General features: G+C 46.4%; 1 protein-coding gene across 2 annotated transcripts in view; it reads right to left on the minus strand.

Moving 5' to 3' along the window:
* The window catches only part of Rbm20 (RNA binding motif protein 20), a 208,789-nt gene that overhangs the window by 52,539 nt on the left and 131,602 nt on the right, over positions 1–24,648 (minus strand). For both annotated transcript variants that reach the window (XM_059245968.1, XM_059245975.1), the window contains exon 2: positions 350–1,442. In XM_059245968.1, coding sequence (XP_059101951.1) covers positions 350–1,442 — 1,093 coding nt within the window. The remainder of the gene's footprint in view (positions 1–349; positions 1,443–24,648) is intronic.

Genomic DNA, 24,648 nt, shown 5'->3' on the forward strand with positions numbered 1-24,648 from the left:
AGTCTTCTTTAATGGTTCATCTAGCTCCAGCCTGAGAAGTGATCTTTTGTCCTTGACCCAGAATTCCACTTTTCCCTTTTTCAAACTCAGTACAACATATATATTGAAGGAACTACAGCTTCTAGAATACACAAAGAAGAAAAGCCTTCAAAGGGAAGCAGGAGACCTCTGCTTCTTCATCTATATAAGAAAGAAATCTCCTACCTGCCTCAAAGCAGGGAAAGAACCCTGATTTAATTCTGAAATTCCTTTGGTGTCTACAACCTATGATTTTAATAAAGGGCACTGATGACAAAGTCAGGTGCCCCAGAGTCAGTCCTTGAGGCCCAGCCTTCCTTGGGTAACTCACCTTCAGGTCAAACACCTTCTTGTCACAGATGCTGCAGATGTGGGGCAGGTGGAGTGGAGCCACACCATGGAAGTCATTCAGCTCATGAGCCTGCAGAGGCCTCATGGACAGAATCGCAGGCTCCTCCTTCGCCCTCCGCCGGGAGCAGCTGAACCCCTGTTTGCTGTTGTTAAGCCGAACTCCAAAGGCAGGAGGGGTCCTGTCTGAGGTAGGCTCCTCGGGATCATATAGCTCATAGGGCTGGCCGGCAGGTGGAGGCCACAAGTTGGGTCCTGCTGCCATATCAGGCTTGTTTGGGCCAGAGAATCCAGGGGGGCTCTCCCACTGACTGTTTGTACCTGGCAACAGCCCACCAACCTCCCCTTTCAGATCCCCAGCCTGTTCAGCTGGAAATCCACCTGCTACATGTGACCCTTGGGCATTGGGTCCATAGAAGTCTTTAGAAAAGGCAGCTTGGCCATCCTGCCCTGTGTGGCTGTAGTGCCCTTCATAGGTCACACTACCTGGTGCTGTGGCCGAAGCTGAGGCTGGCAAGAAGCCAGGCTGGCCCTCTGTTTCAGAACCATAGGCCTGGCTAGGGTTGGCTTTGCCATACTCATAGAAGCCTGCGGTAGCTGGTGTAGGTCCAGCCTTCCCAATGCCTAGGATGACTGCTGGATGGGCAGTAGTCTGAGGCATCACCCCACTGAAGGGATGTACCACCACAGCATTGGGGGGCTGACTGGGGAGGTTCACAGAAGGTCCTGGGCCTCGTGCCTGGCTGGGCGATGAAAAGGCAATTGTATTGGAAGGAAATCGGGTACTGGGTATGGTGGCAGCATGCTGGGAAACCCCGGTAGAGCCATGTGGGGTGCCGAGGACAGATGGATGCCTCAGCTGGTTGAAGAGAGGCTGAGACATGGCCACTTTGGAGAGAACTTGATTCAAGACCGTGGCAGCTGCAGTGTTGCTGGTGACGGCCGTCTGTGCCAGCTTCAGCCGATGGAGGGTGAGCTGAGCCTGGAGCTGGGCCAGCTGGAGGCTGGCTGGCGAAGGGAGCAGGGGGTTCTGGTTACTGACTGAGAAGGGGCTCTTGTCCAGGAGCTTGGCGGCACTGTGGGGAGACAAGAGGTCCACATGCATTGCAGGTTCCAGTGAGTGACCCCTTTCCCCGTGTAAATAAGACCCTGCTTCATAGCTCCTACAAACAAGTGCTCACACACATGGAAACGCCCAAAACTCCAATAGGAAAGGCTATATGGCAGAACATTCAGTCTCTCTGGTAATTGGAAGCAACCATTACAAATACTTGACTAGCAACACCTCCAAAACTAAGAACACAGATCCCACAGTGAAGAGATAAGGTAGAAAAAAAACATAATGCCAGCCAGGTGAGTAGGCTCAGAGCTGTAGGATTGCAGGGCAGAGTGATGCCTCAAATTTGAGGCTAGCCTGATCTACATAGCAAGCTCCAGGCCAGTTGGGGCTACATAGTGAGATCCTGTCTCAAAAGAACAAAACATAGACAAAGACGTAATGTATCACATATCTTTGGTAAAGGTGGTTTGGAATACACGGTCAGTACTGTCACAGTCTTTGACTCAACAATTCAATCGTGAAAATAGATCTAAGGCAAAACTTGATCATTGAAAATGTTCCTATGACATTATTTAATGGTTGAAAATTATAAACACCCGGTAATAGGGAGACAGAGTTTGAGCTGAGTAAATGATGATATATCTACGTATCATAATTATGATATATCTATATACAAAACGTAAGTAACCACTTTCAATTACTTTTTAGATGTATACATTATTATTGAAACATTTAAGACATTAAAAAAGTTGTGCCCAGGGCCAGAGAGGTGCCTCAGTGAGTAAAGGTATCAGCCACCATACCTGACCACCTGACTTTGATCCCCAGGTCCCACATGGTAGAAGGAGGACCTGACTCTCACAAGTTGTCCTCTGAGTTCCACATGTACATCATGACACTTGCATATGCCTGATCCCATAATAATAATAAATAAATTTGCAGAGAGTGTGCTCTGTTCCATACATAAAATAAAAACCACCCCAGCATGCTAACTCCCCACTTGGTCCTGCTCTCTACTTCCATGATGAGTTCACCATTGCCACTGACAAGCATCATCTTGAATTTGGCAAAGGCACTGGTTCCAAAAAAAAATCATCACTTACATTACATGAGAAAATCCATATGTTCCTTGGCTTGAAAACTATGCACAGAATGAACTGTGTATATATTTATGACACACATTTTCATCCTAGTCCTCATTTCAGATCCAAAAATAATAAGACAGCTTTTACACATAAGTAGTATATGCAACAACCAAAAAAATCTAAATTTGAAGAAGTAAGTATTGGTCAGTTTTCACAGAATCTTACGAGAGATGGGAGGAGTTCACCCTGCCACAGATCTTTCTTGTGGCCCGTGTCAGTTGGCGATTGTGTTTCTGGGCAAACCCAGAATGGATTTCTCTATAAATGGGACAGACTTTCCCAGAGAATCCGGTGCATGTGGTTTCCACAGTCGAGGCTTTTGGGTAAACCATATTTTCTGGGTCTTAAGTTACCCTTGTGGGAAGTGAGTGTAACCAGGAAATGTGTTCTAGCTCTGGTGAAATGGAATTCTGGGGCATCTGACTATGGCTGTGAAATCTGAAGTCTGGCCTGGTGGACCAGCCAGGCTGCACAATCAATCTACGTATAAAGATGACGCTGGGAGAGAATGCACAGCTGGAACTCTTCAGTCTCCACTGCTCATGTGCAGTTAGAGCTCCCGATAATGAAGCAGGGGCAGAGAGAGAGGCAGGGAGAGAGGGGTGCAGAGAGGCTGGGGTGGGTTGGGGTGAGGAGAAAAAGGAAACAAACCAGGGTGTGGCACACTACCCCTCCCTCTCCCGCGCTCCTCTGAGGGATCTTATGTTCCTCTGGAGGAGGTGAGCGCTGGCAGGAAGGAGGTAGGAGCGCCATGCCTGCTCCTGTGATCCCTGTGAGCTTGTTGCATCCTCCAGGGTCACACAGGATGGGTCATTTTCATTTCAATTTTGTAATGCAAGAAGCTGGAGCTCTGAACACTCACTGTCACTGAGGAAAGCCCGTGAGACTCCAGCCCTGCAATCACATGGGACCCTCTCGCCCGTACATCTTCCTGGGCTGCTTGCTTGTTTTATTTGAAGTGAGATCCCAGAACATGAGGCACACCCACACTTAAGTACAAGAACAGAACACACTGCCGAGCCAGATAAAAATGACTTTGCTCTTCTTTCTCTTTTGTGTGAAGAATCAAAAACTTTTTTCAAGTTCTTCAAGAGACCCCCCAGTAAGCAGCCATGCTGCGCTCTGATGCTGCCTGCGTTTTAAGATATGGGGAAAGAGGAGGGATGATGCTAACGGCATTGTGGACCTTTTCCCTCTGGGGAGTTGTGCTGGTTGTGTCCAAGCTTTGTGGGCCCTTGTGTGGCGCACTAATCACAGCAGTAACAGAGTGGGGGGGGACTAACAACTGTTCAGCAGTCAAGAACAACTGGAAGGGCGAGGGGCCAGTCTGATGGATGATTGACTTGTGTACTATTAAGTAGCTGAGTGTTAGCAAGTTGACTCAGCCTCCCCAAAACCTGCCCGCACGCACGGGGCGCTCTTCTCCAGGCATGTCCACTACACAGGCTGTCCTTACAAACAAGGCGCTAATGAGGTGCCATGTGGTTTCCAGGACCAGAGGAGCACAAAGTTGGCTTTGTTTTTCCCAGAGAAGTCAGCTGTGTTTTTCAAACTTGAATTCTGGGCTAGAAGTTTTCTTCTTGGGTGTTGAAAGGCTATGTGAGGAAGAACCATCTCCCAACAAGGAAAGTCATCCACTCAGCACATCTGCAAGTCAAATATGGGTATGGCTACAGAACCTCACTGTTCGGACCCAGCACACAATCAGACCAGAACCTACCTCACCAATCGGATCAGGCACACAACCAGACCAGATCCTCACCATTCAGATCAGGCACACAACCAGACCAGATCCTCACCGTTCAGATCAGGCACACAACCAGACCAGAACCTCACCATTTGGATCAGGCACACAACCAGACCAGATCCTCACCTTTCAGATCAGGCACACAACCAGACCAAGAACCAGATCTCTTCCTGGCTTCTGCTTTTGCAGTTCACACCTGTAAGCCCAGCACTTGAAATGGAGAGAGAGGAGGGTCAGGTGAGTTAAGGCTAGTATTGAGTACTTGGGTTTGGGGATAGACTGGGTATATGAGTCTTCTGTCTCAAAAGAAATAGGAAGGAAGGAAGGAGGGAGGGAGAGGGTAGACGACATTTAGACTCATACAGTGTTCTTGGAGTGTCTATTTCAAGGTTTTACTGCTCTGTTTGAAGAGAGTCCCCAGAACACGAGGCACACCCACACTTAAGTCCAAATACAAACACATTTCAGAGCCAGATGAAGATGTTTCTCTTTCTCATTTGTGTAAAGAATCAATCTCTGAAAAAGAAAGGAGTGAGTCTTGGAGATTCTTGCATTTTCCCAGAAGACTTCGTCACACTTGGGTGGCTGTGGTAACTGCCAGAACAAAATAAGGAAGAAGATAATGGCTGTGGCTTATCAGAACCTGGCAGTTGGGAGATGTGAGAATACACTTTATGTGGATAAAGCGCCTTGAACAATTCAAAATAAAGGGTCCAAGCACACAACTACTAAATGGGATTTGCTGTTGAACAGCTGGGTACAGTCACTCACCAACACACCACAGCATAGGAGTTTCGGTACACTTCTCTCTGAGTCTAGATTTTGAAATGGAATGGATGGAGGATGGAGTTCAGCAGTTAGGAGCACTGGTGGCTGCTCTTACAGAGGACTGAGGTTCAATTCCCAGAACCCATATGGCAGCTCACAACTATCAGTAACTCCAGTTCCAGGGGGTTCAAAAACCCCTTCTGGCCTCCACGGGCACTGCACACATGGTGCACGGACATGCAAGCATGCAAAACACCCATACACATAAAAATAAGTGAATCTTTTTTATCTTTAAGAGAAACTGGATAATTGAATCGCGGTCCTGCAAAGACATTCACATTCTAATCTGCAGGGACCATGAGTGTCACCTTCCATGGTAAAGAGGACTTTACAGTTATGATTAAATTAAGGACCCTAAGCTGAGAGAAGCTTATCTGGACAAGGTGTGCTCGGTGTAACCACAGAGTGATACGGGCAGGAGTCAGAGAGAGAAGATGGAAACAGGTGCCCCAGAAAGAGAAGACGGCATCCTGGTGACTGGAAGTGAAGGAGGAGACTGCGAGCCCCGACAGCATAGGCCGCCTCTAGAAACTCAAAAAAGAAAAGGAAAGGATGTTCCTGAAGAGCCTGGGCAGAGGGCAGCCTCGCCGACACTCTGACTTTAGACCTACTGAGGCTGATCTTAGAATCTGATTTCTGGTAATAAATCCTAATTGTCATACACTATCAAATTTGTGGTTCTTTGTTGCAGTAGCAACAGGAAACAAATATAGTTTCCCAAGACACCCAGACACTAAGGGTGATTCTGTTTAGAGAAGCTGAGGTGGGGCGGGGACTGCCTGGACGTTGTGGGCATGAACAGATCCTGCCAGGAGCCTGGGTAGCACAGACGACATGAGGGGACAACCCAAGAGCCTGGGAAGTTAAGGCTACAAACCGACTCCCCCAGAGGTGCTGTAGGAATTTAGCAGAGTCACTGTATTGGGGTGGGAGTAGGGGGAGGTAGATATTAGAATGAGCAGCTGTTTTTCAGAAGTACTTTGACCTTGAAGAATCTTAGTGGAAAACAGTGATTGTTTCCCATGATTTGTAGAATCGTTTTACTGAAGGAGGTTGCAGCCATCCCATGACTTTGGTCACAAGCGCCTCAGGCACACCCAAGGCTCTTGTCTTATTGTGTATTGCAAACGTACATAACAGAGGACTGAAGTCACGGGGGCATGTGATGCTCTCCTATAGTAAGACAAGCAAATTAGATTAAGGACCTTGGTAGGAGGAAATACTTTGTGTAACAATCAAAAAATACACCTTCGTATGGCTGTTTGGGGGTTCAGTCCATCAGAGAGGCTAGATTTTCCTGCTGCCACATAGGCCTTAAAGTTTCATCTTGGAGTGCCTTCTTTCTCCAACCAACCTGAGCTACACAGTGCACCCCAACACAAAGTACCCTTTAAAGCCAGCTCATTTCACTCAGAACAGCAGCAAACAGGGAAAGCTTAGAATTGCAGAATTTCAGGACTCAGCATGTTCAATTCCTTATTACCACACAGAAAAGTTAACTTGTCCCATGCCGCATAGGTGCCTGCTGTTAAACCAAGGTCATCCAACTCAGCTTCCAGGACCTGAGAGAATTACCTTAGCACTGAAAAGCTGCCTAAGCCCCAGGACTATCCTCCTCACCCTTGAATGTTTACCCATACTGATTTACGATTCACCCCTTCACTCAGAGGGGCACGTTGTACTTTCCACATGCAACACATGCAAGGCGCCTGCTAGGAACTGGGAAAATACAAGGATGCTGGTACTTCCTTTCTTCTTTTCTTTCTTTGAGACAGGATCTCTACATAGTGCAGGCTATGCTGGAGCTCATGATGTAGACCAGACTAGACTTGAACTCACAGAGATCCTCCTGCCTCTGTCCCCCCAATGCTGGGATTAAAGGCGTGCGCCCCACGCCTAGCTAGCTGATCTTCTCCTGCCCCTATTCTCTGGAAGCAATGGCCGCAAGGACACTCCTGTCTGGAGAGTGGGCAGCACAGGATTTGATGCCTACACATGTGCAGCTGGCAGTTTGCAGTCATCTCAGCGGAAGTGGAATCTGGACAGTACAGAGAACAGCACAGTGGTTCACATGCAACTCACCCAGTGACAATGCCCATTAGATGCCCTCTGAGTCTGGTCCCCTCTCATGGAAGCAGCAGCTAACTGTACAGGCTCTCATTTGCCAAGAGACTTGGGAGGGCTCCACAGCCCACAGCCTAAGGTTTTATCTCCGAGCCACTAATTGTTGCAAAGAATTTACAGCGTATAATTAGATTTAAAACTCTAGTGGTCTGTTTAGAAAAAAATTAATTAAAGCAGCGTTTCCCTAAAGAGTTTCCAAACTAAAATATTACATAAAGGCAAAGTAGCTAACTTCATAATGCTGAAAGGTTAAGAGATGTGGAAGAAAACCTGCCTAGAGAGGTTTAACTCTACTGTGAGGAAAGGATGGACAATCTCTTGTTCCCACCAGGAGAGTATGACTGTTGTCCAGCTAATCGTCCAAGCAGGATGCAGTGACAACTTACCCTTTGGCCAGAAGAAAGGGGTTGCATGCAGGTGTAGTGGCACATGCCCATAATCCTGGCACTGGGAAGGCAAAGGCAGGAGATCATTGTTAAGCTTGAGGCCAGCCTGATCTATACAGCTTTTCTAGGTTAACCAGGGCTACAACCAGAGACTCTGTTTCAAAACACAAATATAATACACATGAGAGTGGGAGAGGGGGATGGACTGGAGTGCTGGACACCTCCATCCTGCTCCAAAAGGAGAACGTCAATGACACACAGGACCCGATGTGCCCATGGAACTTGGTTCCTTCAGCCCATGTGGATCAGGCATCTGCTGTGAGCTATGCAAAGCTTGCAGGTGAGGAGAAATAAAAGTGGAGAAAGACAAGACCTTCTGAGATGGCAGCGAAGGGCGCGATGCGCTCTGACCGAGGAAGCTCAGGGCAGGATGGGTTCACACTGCACTTTCAAGAAATTTAACGAGTGAAAGACCCACCGAAGGGCTTTTCCCCTCGAGTCTGCACGAAGACTTACAAGCTGGGTTTGTTCACCCAATGACAGGTGTGGAGACACATCAGCAGCGTGTGACAGGTCGGGGAGGCTCAGCTGTGGTCAGGGACCCAGGTTCCATCTGCCTGTTAGGGGATGTGAGGTTAGGGGAGTGTTGCTTAACATTTTGACCCTTAAGCTTTTATCTGTGACAGAAGTCACAGTGCCCAGCCAACGTGTCTCAGGCTGGGGTGATCACAGTGTCACACTGCCCTGGTAACACAGCTGCAAGGACACTCACTGATAGTTTGTTAATGATGTCAGGACGGAGATTCATCATGGTCATGCCCAGTTGCTAAGCTAGCTGTTAAGCCATCACTTAAGGAAAGGCTGGTTAAGAACAAAGCCAGCCCAGAGGGCAGCGACATTGAAATGGGGCGAAAGCAGCAGCCGAAGATTCCGGGAAGCCCCCTGAGCCCACTGTGCCCGGCTCTGCTCTGGACTCTCCTCGTGCAGTGCCTTAGCTTGTTTAACAGAAATAGCATTGTGTCTGGAGAGATGGCTCAGCAGTTACGTGTTTGCCGCTTTTACAAAGGACTGCCGTTCAGCTCCCAGCACCTGAGTCAGGCAGTTCAAAACTACCTGTAACTAACACCTGGGGATTCCACACCCTCTTCTGGTAAACACACACACACACACACACACACACACACACACACACACACACACACCATGCACATAAATAAAAATAAAACCAAAATCCATTTATGTTACAAACTGAATGTGGTGGCATGCCCCTGTAATCCCAGAACTTGGATGACTAAAGCAAGTGAATCCTAGGAATTCAGAACCAGCCTTGGGCTACACAACAAGGCCCTACCTCAGCAACAACAATGCTTAAAGGCCACCCTGCTGAAATGATCCGCATTTAACTGGCTTCGGCTCTTCTCCAAGGCCCACACTGACTCAGGGCTCCCACCAGTGTCTTCTGTGGAAGGGACTGAATACAACGACTACTGGTCAGAACTAACATATCACTTCAGGGAAACCTGGATAATAACTTCGCTATGAGTACCTGCCAAGCAGAGGCCACTTCTGGGGGGTTCTGAAAACAGAATGCTCCTCCACTCACAGCACAGCCACAGTCCCACCCACTGAAAATGGGATTTGGGAGGAGATGCCCTCACAAGGTGGAGTGTGATCTGGGGTACTCCTTTACAGGGTTGAGGATCCAGCTCTGGCCACATTGACGTTCCCATGAGCAGCAAAAACACTTCTGTGGTTATCAACTATGACACCTTCGACACATGACATATCATTTTGCAGCACTGTGAACTGGCTTTGTGTGAAACATTTGTGTGGCGATTTTGTGTTCCCCAAAATATTGTGCACCCTAATAAACTTATCTGGGATCAGAAAACAGAACAACCACTAGATATAGAGGCCAGAAAATGGTGGCACTCACACCTTTAATCCTAACATTCCAGAGCAGAGATCCATATGGATCTCTGTGAGTTCAAGGCCACACTGGAAACAGCCAGGCATGGTGACTCACGCCTTTAATCCCAGGAAGTGATGGCAGGAAGCAGAAAGGTATATAAGGCGTGAGGACCAGGAACTAGGTTGGTTAAGCTTTTAGGCTTTTGAGCAGCAGTTCAGCTGAGATCTATGAGGTTTCCAGTCTGAGGAAACAGGATCAGCTGAGGAACTGGCGAGGTGAGGTGGCTGTGGCCTGTTCTGCTTCTCTGATCTTCCAGCGTTCACCCCAATAACTGGCATCAGGTTTGATTTTATTAATAAGACCTGTTAAGATTCGTGCTACACATTTGTGATGGCCTACTACGGTTTAGATAAGGAGTACCCCTAGGGGAACTCAAGCAGTCCCTGCTGGTGGCACTGTTGGGGGGTGATTGGATCATGTGGGTGCTAACCTCATCAACTGATTAATCAATGGATCCATTGACTCAGCTCATAGCTAAGAGGGTTGTTAGAAGGTGGGGTCTGGCTGCAGAAAGGGGTCACTGGGAGCATGTCCTAGTCCATGCTAACCTGACTCTGGTTCCAGCCACCGTGAAGGAGCAGCTCTGTTCCAGCACACTCTCACTGCCATCATGCTTTGCCTCACCACAGGCCCAAAAACAAGTGTGAGCCAGCACAGCCAGAGGCTGCTAAAGCTGGAATGAACCTCTTCTCCCTTAAACCGTTTTCCCAGGCTTGAGAGCTGGCTCAACAGATAAAGACATTAGCCTCCAAACCTGACTGTCTGAGTCTGACCCCTGGGACCTACGTGGTAGGAGAAGAAAACAGACTCCCACAAATTGTCCTCTGACCTTCACATATGTGCCATGGTATACGACAAAAAGTAATTAATTAGCCGGGCGGTGGTGGCGCACGCCTTTAATCCCAGCACTCGGGAGGCAGAGCCAGGCGGATCTCTGTGAGTTCGAGGCCAGCCTGGGCTACCAAGTGAGTTCCAGGAAAAGGCGCAAAAGCTACACAGAGAAACCCTGTCTCGAAAAACCGAAAAAAAAAAAAAAAAAAAAAAAAAAAAGTAATTAATTAATTTTTTTCAAACATTTTTGTTACAGTGATAGAAAGTCTGAGTAACATATTCTTCTAGTAGGAAAAGATCTTCACTGAAAAGGTAATAGTTTTTGTTTTCTGTTCAGCAAGGCGGGGATGGGAGATCATAGTAAGTGCCTATGTGAGTTGGGGCAGGGATCAGGCATCATGGGTCCTGGTCTCAACCTGCCTCTCATCAGCTATGTGACAGGGAGAAAGGAAAAGACTCACCTCCCTGCACCTCAGTACACCTGTTCATGTAGTTAGTTAGAGGCAGGGTCTAGCCAGTAGCCTGGTTGGCTTGGTGCTGGCTATGAAGACTAGATTACATTCTAATTTGCAGTGATGCTCCTGCCTCAGCTTCCTATTTATTAAAAAAAAAAAAGTTACACTTTTCTCATTTAAGAACCACAAAGGTAAAGTGTTCTCTGATGCTCTGGAAACTGCCGGGTCCCACGTCATTGTAGCATGTTGCAGAACATTCTTGGAGAGGACATTTTCCATGTGAATAGGTACACCTTCCTTTCAGGAAATAGTCCTCTGCATGAGAAGTATCACATCTTTGGATACTCTCATTGCCACTAAGGGGAAGGGTAAAATGAATTAACTCATTGGTTCAGTCATATCAATGAAGTGCCCATCATATTAATGTGATTGCGTCACAATGGGGAGGAGGGGCTTTGCTCAGAGGCAAATACAGGTTTGAGAATTAGTACCATACTGTGTATGAATTCCAATTTTACCTCATCAGCTAGTGTCTCTTGGGCAATACTCAGCTTCTCTAAGGCCTGGGGTCCTCATCGTTAAAAGGAAGACAGATGTATCCAAGTTGCAGGCTTGCTATGAGAGTGGATGGGTGCACAAAATATTTAGCACAGTTCCTACCACACAGCAAGTGACCACAGCTATTATTATTGTAATATCATTGCCAATATTATCCTTATCATTGTCACCCTCAGTACAGGCAGCGTGGGAGCTCTGCCAACAAAGATGAATCTTCCTTACAGACAGAGAAGGAAGCTAAGAATGTAGAGATAGATGTAAATGTGGAGAGATGAGAAATAGAAGGCAAGGGGTGGACAGCTGCTGGAGGGGAAAGAGCAGGGGGAGGGTGGCAGGGGGAGGGTGGCAGGGGGAGGGTGGGGCCCACGCTGCAGAGATAACACAGCAACAGTGGTTGGGTGAACCGAGCCAGGCGACGTTAGATTGGCAGGGCCGTTGGTTAACAAGGACTCAGCTGAAGGTCCATGCTGTGACCATGTACAGCTCAGCCACAGGCTCTTCCCTGGTGATGTCCAGCTACCCAGCAGCAGAAGTCAAAAGTATGCTGGTACCCAATCAACAAAACCAACTTCATTCACAATCAGCATGATCGCTTCCCGGAGAACAATTCAGGATTTCAATCCTCTCTGAGTTCAACCCAGTTCCCTTCCTGGACTCTGTAATGAGTATGCCCTTTCTTTTTCTGCGCTAAGATACAAATTATGATCCAGGTGAGAAGAGCAGGGGCCAAGCAGGAGGACACTGTCCACATACGGACGCTCCTTAGAGAGGAGCCAGATCCAACTCCTTGCAATGAAGGGCTCAGGCCTCTGCTGTCTCCTGGAAACTAAATACCTCCCAGATCTTCATTTTTTCAGTTCCATAGTTCCATTTGACCACATATCCAAAATTTTGACGGGAACAGAAAAGCTCAACAATGCCCTCCAGGTATAAAATGCCATAAAAATTCATGAAACATCCCCTATTTTTCTACAATGCTGCAATTCACAACTTACCAATTATATATTTTAAGGACAACCAGACAAGAAGAGCCCAAGGGTTCCAAATATAAAGAAGTGCTAAGGGAGATGGAAAAGCTAAGTGCACCCAATTGGGTCAGTACTCACTGTCTGCTTTGGCTGAAATACTGTGTGCAAGCTGCCGTAACAAATGAAATAACTGCATGTTAATAATAAAGGGGAGGGGGACTTCACTACTGCAAGGCTCTCAGAAACTGGATCATACTGTGCAGCACACAGGAAGGTCCCTAAATGCCAGGTTGCAAAGATGCCAGTAATGACAATCCTGGTCCTGTCCAGGCTGCAAGTTCAAAATTCTGGCTAAATACCATAGATTTGAAGAGCAAGAAGGAGCCTTGGAGACCATTTCCTGGTCACAACCCACTCGGTCAACAGGGGGCAGAAAGCAAAAGCCAGGGAAGCTGGTGAAACACATGAGTCAACCCCAGCGATACCTCTGGTAGGGAGAGCCATGGCTGGAACCCCAGGGCTGACGTGAGCATGGGACACAGCCCCACCAGCACTCAGCTCGGGAGTCTTCTTCTCAGAGACACGGTTGCTGCACATTCTCCTCACAAACAATGGTGTTGCTGGGTCATCACTGGCTAGGCCCCTGTGACTAATTTCAAGATTACCGGGTCATTGCTGCTAACCCATGTTTGAGCCTTTGCCACAACATTACCATAGGATGATTCATATCACTGTGACAGCTCTCGAGATGATTCATAGCCTTGATAATAATCCTGCCTTCTCTTTTGTTCTGTGCTTTTCACTTGGTAGGTTGATAAGAGACAACACACACACACACACACACACACACACACACACACACACACACACTCTAGTGGTCCAATCTCCAGAACCATATGGGTAGTTAAGTCCATTAATGTGACCATTTCCTGTTTACATTAAGAAGGCTACAGGTCAGGCATGGTGGTAAGCACTTGTCATCCCAGCTCCCGGGAGACTGAGGCAGGAGGATTGAGACTTTGAGCAGTTAGGGCTATATAGTGAGACTTTGTCTCAAAAGAAAACAAAACAAAAACACAAAATCAAAACAAAACAAAAGAACAAGACCAGGAAAGACATGGTGAGGCACCTGAGGTCATCCACAGAATAATGGACTGAACTGAAGGTCTTCTAACTATAGGACTAATGTTTTCTGTCTACATAGTCACTACAGGGAGCTTCTAAAGCTATATTTTTGGCCGTACTTCCCTCCGTGACTTTGATGCTCAGGCTCCAGCCTTTTGGTCCCCTGAGCTCCGTACCACACTTATCAGACAGCGTGCATGTCTCACAAAAGGGACCTAGTGGTTTTGTAACTGACAAGGGTGGGGACGGCCTTTCCTCCTGGAGCAATCAGGACTCAGCATGTACACAAGAGAAATGATAATGCCACACACGCAGAGAAAATAGCATACTCTCCCAGTGCCACACAAGACAGACTTCCAGGGGTGTCCAGCCTTTTGACACAGTGGCATGATAGACTTGATACTGTTATCTACGCGTGTGCTGGGTTCCATCCACAGCTATCTTGGGATTGCATGTGGTCTGCAAGGGCTGGGTTGGACATGCCTGGAAGTATGTGAGAATTTAGGCCAACATCACCACTAAGAAAAATACACTAGTCTTTTTCTTTCTTCCACACTCTATCATTTTCTTTTTTAAGATTCTGTTTTGCAGCTTTGTGGACATGGGTGAGATGTGTGTACCGCTGAGATGCTCCCCCAGCTATTCATTTTTCTTTCTTTTAAAATATATTTTATTTTATAAAACTATGAACCAGGAGTGGTGACACACTCCTTTAATCCCAGCACTCAAGAGGCAGAGGCAGGAGGATCTCTGTGAGTTTGAGGTCAGCCTGGTCTATGTAGTCAATTCCAGGCCAGCAAGGGCTACATAGTGAGACCCTATCTTAAAAAAAAAAATTAATAAATAAAGAATTGTATTATTATTATATTACTATTATTATTTTGGTTTTTTGAAATAAGGTCTCCCAATGTAGTCTTGGCTGTCCTAGAACCATCATGCCTGGCTTATAACTTAAAATTATTAAAGAGAGGGATTTATTTAATATTCATGTGAATTCACTGTGAATTTTAGAAATAGAAGGGTAGCAGGAACCTAACAAATTCATTGTCCACCCTCCATAAACAATGATGCTATTATGTCATTTTTACTCAGGTAAATTTTTTTAATAAAAGAAACATAAGTAAGCCGGGCGGTGGTGGCGCACGCCTTTAACCCCAGCACTCGGGAGGCAGAGGCAGGCAGATCTCTGTGAGTTCGAGGCCAGCCTGGTCTCCAAAGTGAGTTCCAGGAAAGGCACGAAGCTACACAGAGAAACTCTGTCTCGGGAAAAAAAAAAAAAAGAAAGAAAGAAAGAAAGAAAGAAAAGAAAAGAAAAAGAAAAAAGAAAAAAGGAAAAAGAAACATAAGTAAACACAGCCAAGGGAGGCAGCACATACCTGCTATCTCAGCACATCAGAGGCTGAGGCTGGAAGACAGTTTGGGGCCAGCCTGGGCTACATATGGAGACCTTGTCTAATTCCCTAATATATGTTGCCATCCCCTTCAAGATGCTACCCAGTCCAGTCCAGTCCAGTTCTCATCTCCCCAGAGACAATTATGGGTGGTTTGTATGTCTACCAGTTTATGCTTGAATCTGTCTACATATAAAAGTATAAACATGTATGTGTTCATAAAACAGCATGTAGGACTAGTCTCAACAAAATTTCTCCAGAAAACACACACATTCTAAGTTTCTTTCAGGATTGAGCACAGCCATAATGGAGTAAAAAATTAGTAAGAAACATCAGACAGCCCAGACCTGGTCCTAAGGCCAAGATTTATTCCCTGTGGTCTGTGGGTCAGTCTACTTCCCTGAGTCTCAGGGTTTTGGGGTCTTTGTTTGTTTTTTTATGAGAAAGCTGGATAAAAGGAAGGGGCCTCTGAGGTCCCTTCACCTTTGAAACCCGATGACCGTGAGGCTCAATTTCCTCATCTGTCACCCGACAATAATGCTCGCTGCTGCACTGACTGCCCAGGTCAAAGCGGCTGTGCAGGAGCGCTGCAGAGGGTGCTGATCATCAGAACTACGACTACCATCATTCTCACAAACTTGCTGTTGCTGAGATCCTGGGAAGACCTTTAAAGAAACCATTGTAACATCTGCGCAAGGCTTGGCTCGGATGACCGTGTTGCGGGCAAGCTGTATGACATTATTTAATTTTCTTTACCCTTATTATCTGGGACAAGCAGTCTAGCACAGCAGTTCCCTTAGCTCCATCAGAAGCTTAGTGAGCGAAATGCCCAGTGTCTCCTTATATAATCCCCTCTGTGAAGGTCTGTCCAGCCCACTCTGGGCTTTCAGAGTGAAATGCGCTCAGACCCCTCAGGGCTGGAATTGGTTTGTCTGAGATGCAGTTTTTCAGGCAGAATTTTACTTGTCTTATGAAGATTAAAATCTAAGAAACTGGTTTAACCTCTAGGACTAGGGGACATTTATTCCATTTTTTCTCAGAAACATAAGATACAGTGATCTCTCGGCTGAGACACTTGTCTGGAGGGCAGCTGAGACCCCCTGAGAGGAGAAACAAGCTTCTTGATTCTATAGTGTAAAACTCGAAGCCAAATTGTTCATGTTCATACATAAATGTGAGTTAAATGTCAGGGGTTTCTAGGCAATGCTGCTCCAGTAGAATTCAATGTGCACAAAGTTGTCCACGTTGCTGTGTACTCTAATCCATCTCCTCATCCCACTGGAGAAGCACTAGTCTTCAAAATAAAGCCTACCTTGTCCAGGTGGTCTTCTCTCCTTCCCACACAGTGTGCTCCAGAAGGCCCGCCACTCTCCACTCCTGTACCATCCTCTCACACAACTGAACACTAAATCAGTCGTCTGGGTTCCCCCATTACCCCGTGATCATTTGAAAGCAGCTATTTCATGAGCCAGTCTGTGACGTAGCACCTGGCAACAGGTAGAAACATAGACCCAATCACCTTTTCTTTTCCACAGACATACTGTTCCATGTGTATATATGCAGACAACAGGTGTGAATCACATTCTTAATTCATTTTTCTGGCCAAATAGCTCATGTGTGTATGTTGGTAGAAAGCTTTGAAAGATGAGTCTCTGAAGAGAATTTGGATTAGATTCAGTCTTTGAACACCGTCAAAACTATGTTAATACCACCAACCACATCAAGGATAAAATTCTAAAATATTCAACTAACAAATTGTTGTCACATTTTTCCTTTTAACTAAATCTGAAGAAAATGCCACTTCAGCATATAATTCAAGAAGATGTGTATAATCTACATGACTTGGAGATGAAACTTGTGCCCAGGAAGGGTCCCCATGTTCTCAGAGCTCTCTTTTCAGTAGTGGACACTGCTGGAACTTTCTGTGTGAATGGACGAGACAGTTATGAAGTTCAAGCCCCCCCCCTTTTTTTTTTCCGAGACAGGGTTTCTCCGTGTAGTTTTGGTGCCTGGATCTCGCTCTGTAGCCCAGGCTGGCCTCGAACTCACAGAGATCCAACTGGCTCTGCCTCCCCAGTGCTGGGATTAAAGGTGTGCGCCACTGCCACCCAAGTCAAGCCCATTTTAAACTAAAACAAAATTTTAGATTAATTTGAAAATTCTCAAACTAGCTGATCTTGTCCTAGAACTGTCTAACCTGGAAACTTTAACTGATGTATGTAACGCTAAGGACTAGGTAGGAATCTATACAAAAACTGAAGAAGAGGGACAGGCTGAGGAAAGGGCACCGTTTGGGCTATAAACAGACTCATTATACAAGCTCTGGCACTGAACTGTCCATCTTTTTCGTTTGTTTTATTTCTGAGGCGGGGGTCTCACTACATAGTCCTGGCTGTTCCGGAACTCACTACATAGAACAAGCTGGCCTCGAACTCACAGAGATTCCCCTGCCTCTGCCTCCTGAGGGCTGCAATTAGAGGTGTGCACCACCACACCCAGCTGGTAACTGTACATCTTATTGGGGTCATTCTCAATGGATGACTTGATCGTCTCCTTTGTAAAATGAGAGTCAGATGAGACATTTGGCATTTCTTTGTGCCTTCTGGTTTTAGGATGCTATCTCTTAAAGGGGTCATTTATGACACACGGAAATGTTAGCATGACCATGGTACATGGAAAGACGTAAGAACAGGGATCTCAGGTTCTGGTGCCTACTGGTCCATTAGCTCTGGGTAGCATCTTGAAAAAGCATTTAACCTCCCTGTAACTGTGTGACTGTAGACGGACAAGGGGACACGGCAGCAGGGATTCTCAAGTTCTGCCGAGCACCAAGAGAACTCAGAAGACGGGCGCTGGGTGCTGAGTGCCCAGCTTCTGACTCAGGAGGCCTTCGGCGGGCGGGCCTGGAAATCAGCATCCCTAACAAGTCCAGGTGATACTGATGCTGTGCCTTGAGAACACTGAGCTGGAATAGCTTAAGAAGTACTTTTCTATTCTAAGGATATGGTGAGGGACGGGGAATTCGGTCACACCGCTGTCTTTAATGAGCCGCTTCCACCTACAAAACACCCAGCACACCTAGAAAGGGGTTTTCTTTCTACACATTCCAGGCACTGCAAAAGCAATCTCCAGGGACGCATGCGATTAATCTCCTGACCTCCTTTGTGAGGCTCAGTGGACACTGTCAACCTCTGGCTTTCAGAATAAAAACACTCACGGAGGAGTGAACCTAAAGTGACTTCATTGAGCTGACGGGCATGGCTCTGCATGGTCAGCTTTGATGCACTGAGAACACTAGAGAGCAGAGAGGCCAGTCTCTTTAGCCGAATACCATAAATACTATGCATATACCTTAAAATCTGATTTCATATGCATCCTAGAGGGCCTAGTCTAAAAAGCTAAGCATATAGATCAGGCATGATGGCAAAAGCCTGTGATTCCACCCCTCAGGTGGCTGAAGTAGAAGGGCTATGAATTTGGAGCCAGCCTGGGCTAGATTCAGAATTCTAGGCCTAGCCTGAGCTATACAGTGAGGCTTTGCCTCAAGAAAACAAAACAAAAAAGGGGGTTTTCCTAAAGTTGTCATGTCTCAAGATTTCAAACTCGGTGGCACTTTTAGAATTAGGGACTCTTGGAAATACTGACTCTTGGGTCTCACCTCAAAGATTTTTATTATCCTGAGACCCAGCTCTGTGTGTTAGTTGTCCAGGGCACTACCACGAAGCAGAGGCTGAATTAGAAGACATCCCCCATAGTCTAAAGTCCTTCAGACTTCCCGCTGCCCACACGGCAGGCACAGTGCAGATTAGAAACAACCGACGAGACGCTCTGGTTATCTCTAAAGACGGAGATGCAGATCTCAGCACAACCAGCTGTTCATGGCGAAGTATCGGATAAGTGTCAGGAATACACATGTGGCTTAATTCCTTTAAATTCTTCAGACTCAATGAGAACGTAAGGTCATAACCTGAATAATAAACTCTGTAACTGTTTATTGAGGAGGTATATGGCTCCCAAAGTGAATAGGAGTTTGTGTAGCTTAAAGCATATACCTTTCTGACTCTCGCCCACAAAACTCAGGTCCCTTCCAAGGCTCAGGATATTAGGTTACCTCTAGTGTCAGCCTCTATCTTATTAGACAGAGCTGTGGCCCTATGAAAGTTACCACAGAGAGCAGATAAAAGGCGAAGCGCCAACGGTTAGAGAGACATGCCCATCTCCGTTACATTTACACGTTATTCACAGTATTTTCTCAGAACACCGCAAACTAAACCTGTATGTTAAGATCCAAGCAGATTGAAAACTGCTCTGCCGGAGCCCTGTGAGGATAAAACTTGGAGGCTGAGGTTTTTTTCTTTTTTAACTTGAAACTGCCTCCAGCTCCCTGCCCTCCACCCCATGCATTGCTAATTAGGAGCAGCCCACGCCTGACATGTACACAGCCATCTATGGTGAAATTGATTATTATATTACTATGGAAAGTAAGGAAGTCATTTCGTTCAAAATATCAGATTCCACAAAATCATACGACAGCTGTTGGTATGCGCATGTGGGGGGAGGGACAAGTGTGTGAAAAATATCAGCTCTCCCTCTTAGACTTTGTTATCTTTGCAAAAAAAAAAAATGGGGTTGGAATAAAGAGAGAGGAGAAAAAACAAAACAAAACAAAACAAGATTGTAATGCATTTAAGGCAGAAACCAATAGCAAAGCTAAATAATGGTTTATTTGGTTTCGTTAAGGTTCAAAAAAATCCCATGGTACAAGATAATTACTCACGCCGTTTTATGAGTGTAGACCTGCTGTCACACACTTTCAAGCAGAAAGTCAGTATTTCTCTACTGGGGCGCTGAAGCTACTTTTAATTACATCAGTTAAAATAATAAGGTGAGTCATGGTTGGTAGCGCTGGGGCCTAATAGATCATTGCACCCATGTCCAAATATGTCTTGGAACCCCACTGCCGAAGTTTAAGCACTCACTTGTTTATTTGGAGACTTTTAATGTCGTTTTGCTTAATTTTTTTTAACTTTCCTTGAGGGTCGCTAAAATTCCTCTTGGGGCCAACTTCAGGGGTGCTTAAAACAACCCGTAAGAAGTTTCTGTCTGGTAGCGAAGATCCCCAGCTTCTAAACTGTTACCATGGCACTCCCTCCCGGGTAGGAATGGGTCTGAGTCCGACCTCAACCTCAAACACTTCAAACACCTTTATGTTCATATTCCATCGCTGGAAAACGCCATCCATAAGCCCCAGGCACCTCAACCTGAAGGGCTCCCCAGCGCTCCTAAGGTTTCGGGGTCCCGAACGCATCCGCTTTCAGTCTTTCAGATCTGATGAGAACGCAATCCGATTCCGGGAGCTTCATCTAGACTTACTGACATGGGGATTGCCGATTTCACTGGGGTCATGAGGTGCTGTTTTAGGTCACATGTTAAACTGCCCTTGGGAATAATTTATTAAAATTCTTTTAAACAAGAGGGGGTGGAGATACCAACAAATCGCATACTCATGCACAAACGCTTTGCGCCAAGAACATGGTCCGAAGCGCCGCCTGGACCAGAAGATAAAACAAAGCCCCTTGACGGTCCCCCCCTTGGGCTGGGGAAAGGTAAAGTGATGTCATGCGTCCTTACCTTTCAGAAACAGACCAGGGCACCTGGCATGAAGGGCTGACCTGTGGCCACCGAAGCTGGGAGTCATTTTGGGTGTCGCACATGTACCTCCCTAGAAAATTCCAACAACATTCTACCAGCTTTCTGCATGCCAATCACGGCAAGCCTCCATCCACTTAAACTCTTAGGAGTCTGGGAAGGGGCAGAGGACGGGGGGCGGGTGGGATATGAGCAAGCGAACCAGCGAAAGAGAAAGAACGTCCCAGGCACTGCCTGCCGTCTGCAAGGAGTCACATGCCGGGGAGAGCCAATTCCTACTGCATTACACACGCTGAGTGAAATGGCAAACAATATCAGTCTACGTTTATGCCACATGTTCTCAGCCTCTTCGCATATCAACACCCAGGCCAGCTCTATGCAGAGGTCTCCTGAGACGGCCTCAGGGAGGCAACTTAGGCTAATCCTGCCCTGCATTTTTAAGAAAATTCCAAAGCCTCCTGGCCTGGTTCACCTCCTTATTTTTCTGTCGTTGTTACTGCTGATGATTTGTTTTGTTCTCTTTGTCTACTTTTTTAAATTTTAGGTTCACAGATGACAATTTGGTCCTAAAGAGACTCACAAAGACCAACACACTGACTCAGCCAGCAAACCCAAACTCTCTGGACTTTCCTGCTAAGTTTTGTCTAACTGGATATGATGAGAAGAACTGCTGCCTCCTGTGCACATAGTAACTCAATGCCTTGCAACAAGAAAAATGGGTTCTCCTTTGCTCTAGGCAGTGGCTGGAGGTGACCATGATGTCCCCTTCTACAGAGACTGCAGATACATTTTGTCAGAACTGGGAGCAGGAGAAGAGCTAAGAGGTGGCATCCACTAGGGACATGCAAAATATCAATAGTGCTGGTGGTGAGGAGAATGCTCTCAGGCTAAGGTCTTTGAACCCACCTTGCAGAAGACACGACCTACCTCCTAAAATCCCCAAAACCCCTCCCTAGAAAGACAGTCCTGAGACCCTACAGTCAGAGGATTGTTTGGTGCTCTCCATGGTTCAATTACTTATAAACCTGCTATTCTTGCCAATTTTAATTTCTCTTTCAAAAATCTCACATTTAAACCATCAAGTCAAATTACACCACTGTAGGGGTATTTGCTCTGCCCATGACCTTGGGCTATACAGCCCAAAAGGAGGGGGTGCTTCCTGCCTGTGTATGTGACCTCTTATAAGGAGTTGGAGAAGGGTCACATGCCCCTTCTCCCTGCTCCTGCCTGCGAGGTGGATTCACTCCCAGTCAGATCAGAGGACAACTTCAGCTGTCTACTCCATTCTGTATTCGTGAGTGTATTTCCTCAATTTATATCTTAATAAATTCTGCTGCCCATTTAAAAAAAAAAAGAGAGAGAGAGAGAAAGAGATGGCTTAGCAGTTAAAAGCACTGACTGATATTCCAGAGGAACCGGATTCAATTCCCAGGCGTCCAGAGTCTGATCATGCCAGAACATAGGCCAAAGCAGTTCATTTATTTGTTTGTTTGTTTGTTTTTGAGACTGTGCAGTTTTGGTGCCTATCCTGGAGCTCGCTCTGTAGACCAGGCTGGCCTCGAACTCACAGAGATCTGCCTGGCTGTGCCTCCTGAGTGCTGGGATTAAAGGTGTGCACCATGATAAATGCAAGCAGTTTATTTATTAACCAATGGAAACAACATATATTCACAGACTACAGAAAGACATCCCCCAGCACACTGTCATGTGATTTGTGGAATTAAAACCTGCTAGTGCACCGCCAGGTAAGATAAGGCCATCATCCCTGTTGGTCTGATGTTCAGTCATGGGATCCAGCATTCATTATAATCCCCTCCCAAAGCGAACAGCAAGATCTGCTTCTTTAGATGAAAATCTCTCAAAGAGCTTACAACATGGTGTTTACTGAGCTCTCTTCATTTTCTTAGACCCTTGGGGGATGATGAAGATCAGTTCCTGTCTTTACCAGCCCTGGGGGTGTGAACAACAAGGGCTCACCCTGCTGCCAGGAATGGACTGAACCCACCAGATGATGCTTCCAAGGCCGACGAAATGAGCAAAAGCTGGCCATACGCATCTGAACAGCTTGTATCCAGCTGTGCACCAGACACCAACCCACCCCACCCCACCCCACCACCCTGTTGAGCTCCCAGGGAGCCTGGAAGCACCTTTTCCTAATTTAGTCGCAGCTCACAGGCTGCTCCAGGCTTGCTTGGCTCTCAGATGCTAACTCAGCCCCAGATACCTAAGGACATCAGTCCCAGATCGTGACCTATGAGAACTGGCCACATCTCTGCCCAGGCCTCAGGTCCCTCACTGACTTAGGTTTTTCAAAGCATTGGTGACCTCACATGGCACCCTTCCCAACTTCCTTGGGATAAGGTTGCCACTGAAAGCACTTCACACAGTTCATCTCCCCAAGCAGGAAACAACAGCTCTGTCCCCATCTGTCCTTAAGGGAACTTTTCAGGGAAAAGTCAGTAGAACAGGCTAACCCCAGGAAAGGGCAACAAGGACCCACCCCACCTCCAGGATCATGGTAGAAGTCATCCTGTGACATCCTGTATCATCATCCTGTGACAGTGCTGTGGGTGTCTGCTACAGTGAGGGTCATATCATGATATACTGAATGTAACTTGACTACCACAGGGTGTCCTGATCTATGTCCTGGAGTGTGAGTCCTAACAGAAGGAAATTCCATGCTTTGAATGAGACTTTCTAATTGTATGGTCCTACCTCATACCCCGAGGCCAAGACACCACATGCGGCATCACACACTGAAATTCAGTTTAATGAAATATTGAGTAACAGCACTGTACCATGCAAAGTGAGAGGAGAGAACAATGGGGAATGGGGAATGTGGATGTGCATGACGTCATGCTACCATGTTTCCCACATTCCCTTCATTTTCACGTTTGAAAACTATGAACACTCTTTGCACTAGGCAAGTGCTTTACACTGAGCTACATCCCTGGCCAACTGGCCCAAATAAATACTGCTATTCACTGTGGTGTTATGGGTCTCTCCAGCTGCCATGACAGAAGAGGATGATTTTGCCTTTAGCCCTGGGGACATGTCCTGCAATGGGTGCAATAGTGATCCTCAGTGAAAGTTGGAGAGAACTAGTAACAGAGCCTGTGGTGGAGGAGGTTGAGGACCAGTGACTATAATGGTGTATGGTCACCTTGGTGATGAAAGAAATGGGCTAAGTCCGGTTTTTTCACCCACTCGCTGTGAGATCTCCAGCAAATTACCAAGATCCTTGTTCAAAACACCCAAGTGTCGAGTCTACAGGAACTTAAGGATACAATGTAGACATTTAAATGTGTGGAAATTATTCTCATCTTACTATTTTTCACATAAAAAAGCCACCATACAAAATATAAAAATATATGTTAGATTCAATAGCTCACACACACTTACATAATGCATTTAGTTTGAATCACTTTTAGAGAATTTATCAAATAGTAAAGATTAAATGGTGGATTTTTTGGTGATTCCTCTCTCCTTTCTCCAATGAAAAAACTTCTAGATTTTCCTTAACAAATATTTTTTTTCAATTAAAAATATTTTTATAACACAAATGGTCTAGTTAGGCTAATACTGCTCCATCCCATCTGGCTCACAGAGCCTCCAAATGAATCCCTGGAGGAAGATGTCTGACTTGGTTCCTTCCTCACAACAGGCACTCCTTAAGAACTACATGCTAAAAATTAAGGACAAGGCATGTGTAGAAGTGAGTGTCCAAGGGAGACACAGGTATGCTGGTCTCCACATGAAGGTCATTCTCAGCACATGATTCAGATGGTTCTCACACTAATGACCCAGGGAGGCTCACTGCAAAAGGAGGCAGAAGATATCAGCATAATGTCACAGCCTCAGACTCCTCTACCCGAGGGGTCAAGGTCATCAGCTTCCTGGTGCCCGCTGAGCTTGCTACCTGCAGCCTCTCCCCTCGTGTTCCGTCACCTCACAGAACCAATGTCACCAGTGGCCTGGGTTCTTTTTGACAGTCACCTAGGACTAAGGGAGGAAGTCAGGGCAACACTCAACCACGGTGGCAG

The sequence above is a fragment of the Peromyscus eremicus genome, chromosome 1, assembly GCF_949786415.1.
Source record: "Peromyscus eremicus chromosome 1, PerEre_H2_v1, whole genome shotgun sequence".
Classification (NCBI taxonomy): Eukaryota; Metazoa; Chordata; class Mammalia; order Rodentia; family Cricetidae; genus Peromyscus; species Peromyscus eremicus.